We start from the raw sequence: 16,369 nt of genomic DNA, 5'->3' as shown, positions 1-16,369 counted from the left end.
AATGAGCTTTTTTGCAGTCCTATTCTATCATAAACTACATGGCTTAAAATAGCAACAATATATTCTGTTCTAGACTTTCCAAATCAATTCCATTTGTGTCTCCAGGGCTGGTTCTTTCCAGAGCTTCTAGGGGAGAATCTGTTTTCTTGCCTTTTGTAGTCTCCTAGAGCCATCCACATTCTTTGGCTCATAGCCCTTCTCCTCCATAATTAAAGCCAGTAGAGTAGCATCTTCAAATCTCTCTGTCCCTCTGCTCCCATGGTTACATTTCACTCTCACTCCCCCTGCCGCCCTTTTACAACAACCCTTGTGGTTCCATCAGGCCCACGGGGATAATCCAAGACAATTTTCCAATTGAAGATCCTAAACTCAGTCATATTTGTAAAGTACCTTTTTCATGTGAAGTAACAAATTCCCAGGTTTCAGGGACTAAGAGATGAACATCCTGATGGGCTATTTTATTTTTGGTGTACTATCCTTTTTGGTTGTAGTATCAAGGTAATACTGTATAGTCTTATTTTAAAAAAAAAAAAAAGATTTATTTATTCATTTAAAGGCAAAATGACAGAGAAGCAAAGGGAGAGGGAGGGGATAAGCTGGTTCACACCCCAAATGTCTGCATTGGTCAGTGCTGGTCCATGTTGAAGCCAGGAGCCAGTAACCCCATCCAGGTTTTCCACATGGGTGGCAGGGAATCAAGTGCTCTTGCTGTCATCATCTGCTGCCTTCTTGGTTGCATTAGCAAGAAGTTGGATTGGAAGCAGAGTAGCCAGGACTTGAACCATGCATTCTAACATGGGAGGCACACACCTCAAACAGAAGCTTAACCCCTGTGACACAATGTCTGCCCCTTGTTTTTAACTTCATAACAAATTTCTACTGTTTTGATATTATATTTCATTTTTTTCTTATTGTTGCGTTCCTGTGTATTGGGAATATTGTGGTGATGTCTCAGCTTGGAAATGCTGATGCAGATTGCATTCTTTTTGCGTAGGTACAGTGTTGCTACACAAAAATCAGAATGTGTTGCTATCTGATTCAATGAAAAAATATTCTATACCTCACTAGGCCTCAAAAGTGTGAGTTTTAGGTACCATTTTCTTGATCTTATTTTGATATGATGAGCATGCACTGGTATTTTTTAAAATTATGGTAAGACAGTATCTGTGGCATTTGATATTCTATCAGATCACAACTCTGTCACTGTTGATTTGCAGGGTGCAAGTAGGAGTGCAAAGTGATGAAAGCACCACATGTGGCTTCTGCCACAACTACTCAACTCTACTGCTGTCAAGCAAAGCAGCCATAAACAACGTGTGAACCAATGAGTGTCACCGTGTTCCACTACAACTTTATTGATGGACACTACAATTTGAATGTCATATAATTCTACAAAATATTATTCTTTTAATTTTTAAAAACCTCTTAATAATATAAAATCTATTCTTAGCTTGTGTATCATGCAAATATAGGTAGAAGACCAGATTTGGCCTGGGAGTTATAATTTTCCAACCTTTACCTTAATCTCATGGGGCCAATATTCTGTGGGGTTGGGGGAGGGGAGAGGAGACAGTAAACAAGAAATAAGTGAACTGATGCATAAACTGGATAATTTTGTCTTATAAGGAAATGAATTGGTAAGATAGTCAGGGAATGTGTCTCTGAGGAAAGGCATAAGGTGAACCTGAATGATGATAAGGGGCCAGCCATGAGGGAAACTCTGTGAGGGGTATTCTAGAAAGAGAATACCAATGGCAAATGTGGGCAATAGGTGAAAATTTGGTGAATTCGAGAAACCAAAGCAGGTGGAACAGGAAAACAGTGAGGAGGTGAAATAGGTGAGAATATCCAAGAATCTAAACATGGATTGGTAAGAATACAAACTTAATTAGTTGACCACAGTAGGATTTTGCTAGATCTAACCTAATTTGTACACTAAATATGAGTACAGAGTATGGTAAATTTAAAAGAGAGAGAGAGGAAGAGAAGGGTAGAAGGGAGAGGAAAAAATTTTTTCATTGCTGTGAAAATAGAAAAATACAGTATCTCCTATATAACCCAGTATAGCAATGAAGGTAGATAAAAATCAGAACACACAATGTATTTCATTAAATGTTCACCCTGAAGTTGTGATGCTTCATTTTACATTTGCTGGAAATACAAATATGTTGCTCACTGGTTCACTTAGGGCCATTTAGAGCAGTTTTGCTGTAGAAAGTCTGGTTTCTTTTAAAATCTAAAACATTAAATCTTTCATTTATACCTTCTTCTTTTTATATTCAGACCAATTTGTGTGTACCAAGCTTGTTTTAGTTTAGTGCATTGGAAGGAAAATCATTTTAAAGTTTGCATTGATTTGTGGCAATATTTGTATTCAATAATCAAATGCTATACTATTTCCTATAAAATGGCTAGGCACTTAATTAGTTCCTCTTGTTCAGCAATTAATTAGTTTCCAAGACTTCTTATTTTCGTATTGAACTTGACTATTGATAGTTGGAGCAAACACCATATGAGGATTGCAATGAATGTTTTCTAATCATACCACATAAAAAGTTTTCATATTTGGGAAGACGTGTTCTATTATAACATCATCTAATATCTTTCATAATTGTGAAATATCCTTCAACTAGTTTCTTGTTTTCGTTTATCTTCTCCAGTACTGCTTCTAGTAAATATGAAGCAAAAGGAAGCTGGAAGAGAAACACACACAAAAACAGATTATCAAAACTCTGTATTTTCTTCCATTCAAAAACATATAATAAACACCATTAGACTCTCAGAACTTAGCTGTCTGCAACTTTGCACACATAAGAGTACCCAACTGGATCTCTTTTCAACTGTCCTTCCTGGTTAGTGTGGGTAATTTTGTCTTTTCTAATAAAAATGATAAAAGAGCAGAAGTAAAATGAAAAAAGATAAACGCCGTATTGAACAATTCATGGTTTACTGACCATGTTAATGATGTAATCTGCAATACAAGCAGCTAAGCCATTTATCTTCAATCAGCTGATCAATAGCAGGTTACAGTCATCTCTAGGGCACTCAGGCTCACAGAAGTAGGACTGTAAGTTCATCACTCATAAAAGAATGAGAGAGAACTATCAATACACTTGTCTGGGTCAGAGCTGAACATTTCCAGAGTTGTAAGCTAAAACTTCAGAGGGAAAAAATGGCAAAAGTATACTCATTGATTAAGTTGTTATAGGAAAGTTTGTTTGGTATATCAAAGTGTAATACACATGTTGTAAACTGCTGAGTTTATGAAATGTAGAGTACATTTTAAAGTTTCATAATTTATATAACTTTTCTGCTACAGTTTTATTGCTTCCTTTGCTTCACTGGGTTGCCTGTGGAACTCTGACTCATAGAATTACAAGCTGTGAGTAAAACAAAAGCTGAAATGCTGCCTCAATTACTATCCATAGTTCTATCAACTTCCTTTTGTCCTTGTTCTCAGCCACCTGGTCTACATAAGAGGTCTGCCACAATTCGCAACTCATTAAGCCATTCCTTGAACTTGTCCTTTTGTTTCCCTGAGAACATCATTTAGAACTCTCATTATGCACAGCTCCCTGCCCTACACTTTGTGTGACAGGGTGACCACTGCTGGTGCCCACAGGTCAGCGCCTGACCAAAACGGCTCCATGTTCTCTGCCTGGGCTGCTCACTATGCTCTGTGGAGGTGAAGATTGCTAGTGATACCAATCAGAGAGCCAGAATCTGCACTGGTGAAAAGAGAACACAGTAGGCACAGCAGAGAAACAGTAGGGCAGATGGGCAAAACCAGACCACAGAAACCAAGTAGAGAAACAGAGTCTGAGACGGGTCCTAGAACCGCCTCAGTCCTATGTAGCTTTCTAATTCAAGTTCATCCTTATCTTAATAACGTCTGCCTTCTCCTTTTGGGAACCTGAGCCTGTGTCTGTTCCCCAGAAAGACTCGGCTTCCTACATTTGTCTCACTTAAACCTTGCTGTTGAGCTAAAGCAAGGATACGATATCACAATAGCACACTCTCCAGTTCTAAGAAATAGTCGATCATGAAACAGACACCTACAATAGCTTTGCTGGGGAGAAAACTCACCACATTAAGCATACACACAATTCCGTATGTTTTCTTATTTCAGAAATGAGAAAAAGAGGGCAAAGTGCATCTCAGAATAAAAAAAAAAAAAGAAGAAGTTCGATTCTCTCTGGAAGCTAATGATACTAACAGCAAATTTGTACTTTGACAAATTGCCCTTCTGGGAGGCAGAAGAGAATTACATTGGGCAAAATTGCTGGTTTTACAAATAATGTAATTTAAATCTTCAGGGCATTAATATTAGGTGTTAAAGAAATGCACAATAAAAATGACAAAACGATTGGGCAATTTTCTTTTATTTAAACTATGTCACTCAGTACCATACACATTCCTATCCAAAAGGAAGATAAACAAGCTGGGAATAACCTCTGCTATCTTACTGGTGGAAATAAAAACAGAAGCGAGTGTTTAAAAGTTCATTTTCTAAAGTTGTTCTAAAAAAATGGTTCTCTGATGAAATAAGTATGGGAAACAGACCAAACTTTAAAAAAGCCCTTTATTTCCAGATCTCTTAGAATCTTTCTGATGCTAACAGACATTGTGTTTCTCCTAGAGAAACAATGTAGTATCTGGTTTCTAAATTCATTTGTTCATCTTTTTCTCTTGATCTGTTTATCATGTTGTACTAGTGTCCCTGGAACACACTTTGGGAAACATGCTGGTTATATAATTTCCTACTTACCCATATCAGAGCACTTTTACCAGGTCACAATGTGCTGAAATTGTACTGACATTAGTCATCTTTTTGCAAATTTCATTTTTAAGTTAAAATCAAAACCCACTCTTATTTTGTGATCTAAACAATTTTCCATATACCATATACTTGGACACTTTGCTTCTCTTAAAACATCTACTGCAATGAAGTTCTCTTGCTCCAATGTGGAACAAGATGTTTCTTTTTTAAGTCATTGCCAACTAGAAACTTTATTCTTTTCTTGTAGCTTCCAGTAAAACCAAGGTCCCAAAGTAAAACACTGCTTAACTGCTTTACTGGATTGCACGATTTTTTAAAAGCTTTGTATAGAGGCTAATACATTACAGATTTCACAGAGCAATTAGTCCTTTAATCAAGATACTCACTTTGGAATGGGCACTTGGCCTAGTACTTAAGACACCAGTTGAAGGACCACGTCCCATAAAGAAATACTTAAGTTTGAGTCTCAGTTCCCACTCCTGATTCCAGCTTCCTGCTATGTGGAACTTGGGAGGCAGCAGGCGACTGCTCAAGTAGTTGGGTCCCTGCCACTCTTGTGGGAGACCTGAATTGAGTTCCTGGCTTCCAGTCCCAGTTGTGGTGGGCATTTGGGGAGTGATCTGCGAGTGAGCTCGGACATAATAGCTAGGTCTCTCTTTCTCTGCCACTCAGAAAAACAAAACAAAACAAAACAAAAAGCTGCACTGTATGAGCACATCTATTTGCTGTTCAGCTTCTTCTATTTTCATCTACAAATAGTTCGGAAGAATATTCTTAGTCTTTTATAATTTTAGGCAAAAATGAGCATATTTTATCAGTTGAAGATGTTTACCTATTTCAATTCAATTTTTCTGTTTTCCTTTTTTAAAAAGTATATTTATTTCTAAGATAGACTTCCTATCCACTGGTTCACTCACCCAAGAATCTGCAACACTCATTCCAAAGCCAGGAGCTGGGAACCCAAGCCAGGTCTCCCACACAGGTGGCAGGAACCCAATTACTTAAGCCATCATCATTCCCTCCCAGGGTCTGCATTAGCAGGAAAATGAAATCAGGAGCAGAGCTGGGAACTGATCCCAGGTACTCTGACATTGGATGTGAGTGTCCTACCTGGCATCTTAACTGTTATGGTAAATGCATGGCCCCTTATTTTCCTTTTTTATAAATCAACTCTGACTTTATTTTTCCCTTCATTCTACTTGCTGGTTATAACTTGTAGTGTAATGATAACCATAAATCCAGCTTTCAAAGAAGTCTTTCAAAAATTATTTAAATATATATAGAAGGCTAAATAATTAATGGAATCTTAAAACAGAAAATGTAATTTAGAAAATATTTAATAGAAACAAATCTAAATGAAGGCTAAGGAAAAGTCATAGTTACAAAATATTTTATAAAATATACTTGTTTTATTCAAATGAATATGATAAAGTAATTGTTAACTAAAATAGTTCAAGTAGAAGCTCCTCCTATTTTACAAATAGTTACTGCTTTATGGAATATATTTAATATGTATTCAAATAATTAATTCATTCTTAGCTTTAAAACTACCCTTTATCACCAAGATTATACTATTTAGTTAGCAAATTTTTCCATAAATGAACAAATAAAATTTTCTACTTAGTCTAGGATGAATTAAGAGTTCAAATTTATGAGAATGGTTAAGAATAGGATTTTCAAGTCAACAGGCTTATTTTGCTTGAGAGTTATAACTTTTGTCAAATACAGATTACCACTAATAATTTATGATAAATCATATTTAACCTGAAGGCTGGATGGAATATAGTTTAATCTTCAGTGATTCAATAAATCTGTTCAAAATCTTACAGTACCACTTGGACATGAATTCTCAACATTAGTTCTACACTGGTTAAAGGTAAAGCTGAAATTGTATTTGAAAGTACCTTAAAAATTCACATGGTCTGTTTGTTGGCCAAGTTTTTAAAACTGTAACATGTTTATTAAATGCTAAGACCAGGAGAACCAAACCTTCCACTACTTTCAGGTCCAGATTAAGTGCAAGTTTATTGCATACAGGCAGTTTAGATTCAGTTGAATTATTTCTGTAAGCATCTACAGGGAGTTGCTGTGCCCAGAAATCCTGCAGATATAGAAAGCATAACTGCTCTTTTGCTAATAGGATTCTGGAATTGGATTGAAGTGGCTGCCTGACTGGCTAGTGGCAAAGAGCCTTTCTCACTCACTCTATTAAATACATGGGAAACTACAAGCCTGATAATTAATGCTGCCTTGAGTTTCATCTTCGATGGCATACACCGGGGTTAAAAATCTGGAGAGCCTACACATCTTCTTTCTTTTGGATGAAAAAGGAGAAGTGATACTCCTGGTTACGTCGTACAGAATTACAAAAGCATGACCTCTGTGACATAAGGAGGAAAATGGACAGCTGAGTATTTGATACTCAGTGGGATTTCTTGGTAAGGAAATGTAATTGAGACACTGGACAGAACAAATAACAAGAGCATTACTTGGTCTACCTACACTCTGAAAAGCAGGTCTTCCTATTGCTTCTGGCTGTTCTTGTTGCAAAAGGTGATTTCCATCACTGGAGGGATTTCCCCTGCTTCCTCCACACATATTTTCAGCCTTCCCTTACACATAAATACTAACAGATGTTTGCCTTTTGGAACTGCCATTCTGATTATGGCACCATGGCAATAATCTGAAACTTATCACTCACACTTAAACACCGTGGCTTCCTTTAGAGGTATTTCATTATAAATGATGATTATAGATGTTTGAGAGTGACATTAGAAAAATAACTGAGTCTAATATCTGACTGCAAAACATACAAACAGCTTACAAAATCAGTACTAACTGGAATGTGCTGTTAACAATGTAAGGAGGGGCATGGGCACTGTCCGGTTAAACTACTGCTTGCAATGTCAGAAGGGCACATGGGAGTACAGATTTGAATCTTGGCTGTTGCAGCCAACTGGGGAGTGAAACAGCAGATGGAAGATCTGCCTTTCTCTCTGTCTCTAGCTTTCTCTGTTGCTCTGCCTCATGTTAGTTGTATAAGAGAGAAGAGAAATGCTTGAACATTTAAATTAACATCTCTAGGCCTGTTCCAGAGTGACACTGCAGTACCTGTCTTGACAACTCCCCTAGATTGGGCTAGAGCCTGGGCACTGGATCCTCAGTAGTTGGTGGTGGTCTTCTGCTCCCTCAATTTCCACCCTCATCAAACCACTTTTACCTAACTGATCATCAGCGTTCTCAAGCGTCAGATACTACTTCTGCTAGGCCCTCACAATTAAGACAATGCCTTGGGTACTCACACCCGCCCAGAAAGGGGCCTAATTCTCTAAGCTCGCCTGGGCAACAGTTTGGATTCCTGTCACCTTGTGTGGTTGCTTGCCTGACACTGCAGCCTGACACATTCCTACTTTATCCCACTTTCCCCAGCACCCCTGCAAGATCTTTTTGAGCCCCTGGATGTCTTCCCGGCATAGCCAGCACTTTTTATTACCAATAGCACATCTTAATGTGACTGACTTTCTTTTCAAACACTGGAAACTGTGCTGTATATATGAGGAGTACTTCAAAAAGCCCATGGGATATGTACATTATAAAAAAAAAACTATGCATGGTTTTCAACATTTTTAGCACAAAAATAAGCCTAGCCTTTTCTTTAAGAAAGATTTTTATTTATTTATTTGAGAGGTAGAATTACAGACAGAAAGAGGGAGAAACAGAGAGAAAGGTCTTTCATTTGCTGGTTCACCCCCCAGATGACTGCAACAGCCAGAACTGAGTTGATCTGAAGCCAGGAGCCAGGAGCCAGGAGTTCCTCTGGGTCTCCCACATGGGTGCAGGGGCCCAAGTACTTTGGCCACCTTCTACTGCTTTCCCAGGCCAAGCAGAGAGCTGGATTAGAAGAGAAGCAGCCGGGACAAGGACCAGCACCCATATGGGATGCTGGCACCGCATGGGAAGCTTTGTCCACTACACCACAGCACCAGCCCAAATAAGCCTAACTCTTTTTTTTTTAAAGATTTATTTATTTATTTGCAAGTCAAGAGTTACACAGAGAGAGGAGAGGCAGAGAGAGAGAGAGAGAGGTCTTCCATCCGATGGTTCACTCCTCAACTGGCTGCAATGGCTGGAGCTATGCTGATTGAAGTCAGGAGCTAGGAGCTTCTTCTGGGTCTCCCACGAGGGTGCAGGGGCCCAAGGACTTGGGCCATCTTCTACTGCTTTCCCAGGCCACAGCAGAAAGCTGGATCAGAAGTGGAGCAGCTGGGACTCGAACCAATGCCCATATGTGCTTCAGGCCAGGGTGTTAACCCATTGCACCACAGTGCCGGCCCCTAAGCCTAACTTTTAATTTGATTTTTCTTGAACTTTTTGAGGGACTCTCACATACTTTAAGGGTATATAACCATTCCCCTATGCTCCATTAAGACTAGTGAGATGCATACAACATAGACTCTGTAAAAGGTTGTAGTCTTGGAACATACGCAGGAATTCCTCCTCATGTAGACATTAAAGTAATGATTTGAAAAGACTAGGTATAAATACCAATGTTTATCACATGGAAATGAACTTGAATTCCAGAAAAGAAAGAGCTTAACTGACACTGAAAGCATCTAACAGCTATACCTTTGTCATGGACTGAATGCATGTGTTCTCCCAGAGTTTACATGTGAAATCCTAACCCCAACATGATTGATGAGGAAGTAGATATTTGGTGAGTAGGGATTAACAACCTTACCAGATATGAGAACTTGCCCATTCTCTCTGTTCTCTGCTCTGTGAGAACACAAAAAGACGACAGTCTACAAACTATATGGGTGCCTTGGCCAGGCCCTGATCTGCCAGTGCCTTGATCTTGGACTTCAAGCCTCCAGAGCTGTGGACAATAAATGTTGCTTAAGCCACTCAGTCTATAGTATTCTGTTAAAACAGCCCCAATCAACTAAGGCAACTTTAATTGTAAGAGTAGGTGAAATAAAGGGATTAGGAAAATCCAGAGGAGAGGCAAATTAGTCAGTGTCTTGTTTATTACTGTGTCATTGAGTGTTTTTTTTCTAAAGATTTTATTTATTTATTTGAAAGGTAGAGTTACAGACAGAGAGGGAGAGACAGAGAGTGAGTTCTTCCATCCATTGGTACACTCTGCAGATGGCCACAATGACTGGAGCTGGGCTAATCTGAAGCCAGGAGCCAGGAATTTTTTCCGGGTCTCCCATGCGGTGCAGGGGCCTAAGCACCTGGGTCATCCTCCACTGCTTTCTCAGGCCATTAGGGGAGAGCTGAATTGGAAGAGAAGCAGCCAGGACATGAACTGGCACCTATATGGGATGCTGGCACTGCAGGTAGAGGCTTAGCCTCCTATGCCACAGTGCTAGCCCACCACTAAGTTTGATTTAAAAATAATTCATCCCTGTATAATATAATATAAGCTTAATATAATATATAACATATAATAACATAAGCTAGTCCTTGGGCCCCTGCACCTGTGTGGGAGACCCAGAAGAAGATCCTGGCTCCTGTCTTAAGTTGGGCCCAACTCCAGCCATTGTGGCCTTTTGGGGAGTGAACTAGCAGATGGAAGACCTCTCTCTGTCTCTCCCTCTCTCTGTCTGTAACACTACCTCTCAAATAAATTAATTAAAAATAAAAATCTTATATATATATAATTCATCACAGAATCTGGATGAATGTGAATGATGGATCATCTATGTTCACTGAGGGCATTAAACAAGTATTTATTATGCACCTACTACATGCTAGGCAATGGGCTAGGCTTCTTCTTGGGTAACAAGTACCAAGTCTGGCAAAAAGAAGTACTTTTAAAATAAATAATAAGAAAGTAATACTTAGACATAGGAAATCACTGGAATACTAAGCTAGAATTGTTTTTCTGTGGCCTCGACTATCATTATTCTTTTTAAGGGTGTAAAATTACTTTCACTGGTGACAGTGAATTTTTACATGTATTAATTTATTTATCATTACAAGCCTGTGGTATGGTAATTTTTTCTCTTTTATAATTGAAGATATTGAATTAAAGGGGCACTAATTCCTTGCCTTGAGCTAAATGCTTCACATGCTACTGTGAGACAGGACACAAATCCAGGTCTTTTGACGATAAGCTATTGCAAGTATACTGCAGGGAGATAGTTTTGGTCAATACAAGACGAAACTGAATAAGAGTCTCAGGCTTGTGTAGCTGAAAATGAATGGACTTCTTCAGTAGTCACTGGCTTTATTATTATTCCACGGGGCAGAGATCATGCTCTGGAAGACTGGCTGGCTTAGATATTTTACAATGCAAAGATTCAAAGCGTGGCGTTTTGATTTTATTACTTCATAGTGCTTCCTTTGACAAATCTTGGTCTGCTATCTGCAGGGCAAAGCAAAACCTAGTTCTAAATCTACATGAAAAATGTTCTTGCTGATATCCTTTGAATGTTAAAAAAAAATGGGGTTACGGGTTGAGTTTCAAGGTCTAAGAATGAAAGTGATTTATTCTATGCTGATCCTCTGGGTAATCCAAAATTTTTAGGGCAAAATTTACTGACTTTTTACTTTCCTTTAGCATATTATAGGAGATAAAAGCTCACTGACTGTGCCCTGAAGGAACTTATCTATTGGAAGGTAGAATTTAGCTACACTATATTTGGCTACAGAAATTTGGCTGTTAACTTTAATAAGAGCATCCCAATATTTTGGTAGTAAGGAGATAATGTTGCTGTCCGCAATTAAAACAATTAATTCATAATATAAAGGAACATTCTTGTGGTCCCCATATATTTTCTGTAAATCTTTCTTTATGATTTTTTAAAATAAATTTTGTTTTATATCAAATAGATAAAGCATACATTGCACTATTTAATAAATTTAAATATACTTTTCAGTGGTACTCAGTACAGCCGTGTTGTTGTAGAGCCTTTCACCACATCCATCTCCAGAATATTTTCACCTTCAGAAACTGAAACTTTGGACCCATTAAACAGGAACTCCACTTTCTGGAAATCACCAATCTCCTTTCCATCTCTGAATCTGACTACTCTATGTGCCTCCTATAAGTGGAGTCACATAGTAGTGGTCCTTTTGGGTTTGGTTTATTTCATTAAGCACAGAGAAGACTTTCTTCAAGGTTCATCCATGTTGTAGCATATGTCTCTACAGTACTTCATACCTTTTGAAAGCTGAATAATCAGTGGTAGGTATATATGATATTTTGTTTCCTTTAACCCAACAGTAGGCATCTAGAATATTTACACTTTTGGCTGCTGTGAATAATGTTGATGTGAATACAGGGGTACAAATACCCCTTGAGATCCCTGATTTCAATGCTGTTGGCAATGTACTCAGTGGTGGAATTTCTGGATAACATGATAACTCTATGCTTAAATTTTCTGAGGAACCACCATAGAAACTGTGCCAATTTAAATTCTATTATTAAGGCACAGGATTCCAACATCCTCGCCAACACTTGGGTTTTTTTTTTTTTTTTTCCTATTTTAGGTTTTAAGCCTTTTGAGGACCTAAATTGTCCTATTTCTCTCCCATGCTGACTAGCGCTTTCACATATAATAGATGTTGAACAAAAGCTTGTGGAATGAGTAACTAATTTCAAATAATGAGATGTTATTTGAATCAGCTGTTATTAACCAGCTGTTAATACAGAACTCCTAGGTAGAAATCTGATTGTACTTGGTCACCACTTAATTGTAGAGAGTTATAAACATCTTCATTTTATTATAATGAAAGAACACACATTAGAGGTCCTAAAGCTACACCCAAAAAACTATTAAAATTACTGAAAAAATAAAAGTTACAAGGCAAAACTAGTAATATAACTACAAATAAAATTTAGCTATTTCATTTCATGGGTCCTTTTAACTTTAACCACAGATATCTTTTTTTTTTTTTCTAGTAGGAGGGTAGGGTGGCAAGTATTACTATGTTCCTAAATCTATATACATGAATACATGAAATTTGTGTGCCTTAAATAAAACCTAAAAAAAAGAGTGGAAAAAAAGAAGGTTCAAGATTGCTAAACAAAGTATTTTAGAAATCACAGCAAATTTCTGGATAGAGAATGTTAGCTCTTGTTACTTCAGCTGTATATATAACTTATAACTTATTCCTCAAGTCCATGTGGGTGACTGTGTGGGTTTTTATGTGTGAGAGGGTGAGTGTGTGAGTATGCAAGTGTGTGAGCACATATGCTATAGGTGCAACATGGTAAATAACCTCAGAGCAAATGTCTTCAGAGACGCAAGGAGATACTTTCTGTTAACCTTCAGGCTGGCAGCAGCCTCTATTTACAAAAGCCAGGGAGATTTATAAACCCTTCCCTCTGACATAGTGTAGGCATTCTCTACTTGTCAAAGGTAAGCATATTTTGCAGAGAGGACACTGGGGAGGGTAAGCCATTTTAAATTCAGCATTTGCAAGATTGGAAGTAAGTCATAGGAACAGGAATATTTAAAGCTAAACGAAAAATCACTGATCAAAGTCTGAGCTTAAAAACTTCAACAACAGGGGCCAGCGCTGTCGTATAGTGGGTTAAGCCGCTGCCTCTGACGCTGGCATCCCATATAGGTGCTGGTTTGTGTCCCGGCTGCTCCACTTGCGTTCCATCTCCCTGCTAATGGCCTGGGAAAGGCAGTGGAAGATGGCCTATGTTCTTGGACCCCTGCCACTCACATGGAAGACCTAGAAGAAGCTCCGGGCTCCCAGCTTCAGCCTGGCCCAGCCATGGCCATTGCGGCCATTTGAAGAGTAAAGCAGCAGATTGAAGATCTTGCTTTCATTTTCTCTCTCTCTCTCTCTCTCTGAAACTGACTTTCAAGCAAATAAATAAATCTTAAAAAAAAATAAACAAACAAACAAACAAAAAACAGGAAAAACAAGACCTCAACAACTGAAGGTCAAAAGAAAGAATTTTTAATATGGTTCCAATACAAGAAAATGACCAGGTTAAAACCAGGAGCCTAGAACTCCCATCCAGGTTTTCCACATGGGTGGTAGGGACCCATGCACTTGAGCCATCTTCTGCTGCTTTCCCAGGCTCATCAGCAGGGAGCTGGATTGGAGGTGGGGCAACGAGGACTTGAACTGGCGCTCGGATATGGGAGACCGTCCTCGCAGGTGGCAGATTAATTTGCTGGCCCCTGGCCAGTTTCTAAGGGCAGGGCACATCTAGACTTTCTTGTCCCTCACCTGGACATATTATTGCTCCTATTCTCTTTTGTCTCCAAAAATTCTATATATTGTTCTAAAGCACATGCTGATCCCTTTCCAGCTCAAAATCTTACATAGCTTGGTTCCAGCCATATTTTCTTAGCTCTATTTTTTCCTTACTCTTTAAAGTACAAACTAATTTTAGGAGTTCCTCTCATTGTACTGTAACTGTAAACTTGCTTCTTTCTCTCTGCCAAAAAGTGTACATTTAAAAGAACATTTTTAATGATAAAAGAGTAATTAATACAATTAAACATTCAAAGAAATTAAAGGTAACTATGCTATAGAGAAAAGGAAGTAGTTCTAAGCAAGATTTCTTTTAGTGTGGTTCTTATCACTAGAAATCTGCAGAGACAATGATGAGTTGCAAATAAATAACAAGTATGTAGAATTACCAGTTGCAACAGTTCTACTTGAAATAATGAGTGCATGTATTTGCATTCTGGATCAAACGTACAACATAAGGTTTTAGATCATTTAGTTCTCGTGTACTGCTGGCCAACAGTATCAGTCAGGATTATATTATAGAATTTCACATTGTCACATAGCAGAGCAGCTTTTTATTTTGCCATATATATTTTATCCATGCAAAATTTCATCAAAAGAATGCAATTTTTTTTAATTTAAAAACAATTCTGCAGCCCAATTCTTAAATAAAAATCAAAATTATAGGGCCAGATAATCTTAGGATTATGTTGTATACAGCACCTAAAAAAAAGAATGAAGACAAAAGGGAAGTTTTCTTATAATCTTATTCTGAAAATAACCAAGAACCAATATTGAATTAGTGTTTTTTAGGCAATGCATTCAATTGTCCTGGAATCTGAAGATCCTACAAATTCATATACAAGACCAATAAGCTATAAACTAAACAAAATGTATGAATGAACATAGACATTTTCCCACACAATCTTGTAAGTGTAATTCATATTGTAAAAACAAAACAAAGCAAAACAAAACTGGTGAGCAAAGAAAACACTTTCTGAAATTCAGGACAAATATAATTGCTGAAAGAGAAGAGAAGTAGGCTTAAAAAAAGATGTTTTCTATTTTATAGATTTTTCTCTTGGGTGTAATTATAAAGTGACATTCAAGTGCAACCAATGAAATCTCTATTTTTTTCTCACAAAATTCAAAGACATCAGCAAAACCATCCATGTCAGTAATAAAAATAAAAAGTCTTTGACTTTTTAAATGTTATCATACTGTCACAGTGGAATAAAATTAGCTTGAAAAATGATCTAAAGGCACATGACGCAGTTCATTATGTATAACAGCAACAGCAGCGCTTTCCCAGTGTTCATAACGGCTGCTCCATTAAATTTACCTCCAGTCAATAATTAGGAGTCCACAAATAAACCTGGGCAATTAAATCAATACTGCCAGGCAATTATATTCCAGAGTCCAGGCTCAGTGGCACAAAAAGGCACTATATCAAACTGCAGTATTAAGCAGTTGGATGCCATTTTCAATGGGGCTTTTTACACTAACTGGACAGAATAAGCATATATCCAGATAATGTAGAATGCGTGTATATACTTCAACATGTGTTGGCCAAAAAGAACAACAATAACAACAACAAAACCTCAAACCAAACAGGTCCTGTATCCATATAGCTTTAGTAAAACCTAATAAAGAGCTACACATATGAGTTTATTTTTAGGTCAATTAGATTTCTAATTAAAAATACAAAGTCATATTTACAAAGTGAACATTTAAAAAGTTCATCATAAAGCTTATTTTCAAGCTTTAAAAAAAAACTCATGACAATCATTATTTAGCTCCTTGATATGCCAGACACTGAATGGGGTTCTCTGACACAACACAATTAAGGAATGGCCTCTCTTTTCCAAAGCAGGTTGCAATTCTAAAAGGCTTTGTCTAGTAGCAGTGCATGTTTACTTAAACAATGTTAGGCAAAAGACTGCTAATCACCTATTTTTATTGAAGTGATTCTAGATAATGTTTCAAGAATACACAAAACTGATACTAAAGATATGCATAGTTATACGCTACTTACTTATTCTTGACTTCATGAAAAAACACAGAAGCTAATATTTGTTAATATAAAATGTAAAATAATGGCATTTAATAGCAGCTGCTGTTTTTAAAATTTACACAGAAACATTTAATGATGGCATTTCAAAACTCACAGGACAACACTGTTTTGCGATTTTGACAAATATGTTTCAGCTTTCATTCATTTCAGGTCACTTTTGCAATAACAATTAGGTTGAGCAAAAGGAACTAGAATGAAAAAGTTTTAGAATACATTACGCGCTGTCAGTGATGTCAAAACAAAAGCTGGCTATGACTAGAAAAGCAGGGCTCTCACCTGCCAATAAACTGCCCTTGATCACTTAC

At 37.5% G+C, this 16,369-nt stretch overlaps 1 protein-coding gene across 17 annotated transcripts in view; it reads right to left on the bottom strand.

Annotated features, from left to right (window-relative positions):
• Positions 1 to 529: 529 nt before the first annotated feature.
• Positions 530 to 16,369, bottom strand: part of CNTLN (centlein) — a 396,518-nt gene continuing 380,678 nt past the window's right edge. For 16 of the 17 annotated variants that reach the window (XM_051845306.2, XM_070052667.1, XM_051845229.2 and 13 more), the window contains one exon: positions 530 to 2,693. In XM_051845306.2, coding sequence (XP_051701266.2) covers positions 2,592 to 2,693 — 102 coding nt within the window. In that variant the 3' untranslated portion in view covers positions 530 to 2,591. Of the gene's footprint in view, positions 2,694 to 4,444; positions 14,714 to 16,369 lie in introns of those variants that run through there. The other variant, XM_051845236.2, reaches the window with a different exon arrangement.

This window comes from Oryctolagus cuniculus, chromosome 1 (genome assembly GCF_964237555.1).
Source record: "Oryctolagus cuniculus chromosome 1, mOryCun1.1, whole genome shotgun sequence".
In the NCBI taxonomy this organism is placed as follows: domain Eukaryota; kingdom Metazoa; phylum Chordata; class Mammalia; order Lagomorpha; family Leporidae; genus Oryctolagus; species Oryctolagus cuniculus.
Note: the sequence above shows the minus strand (reverse complement) of the source record. Positions and strands in the feature narration are given on the sequence as shown.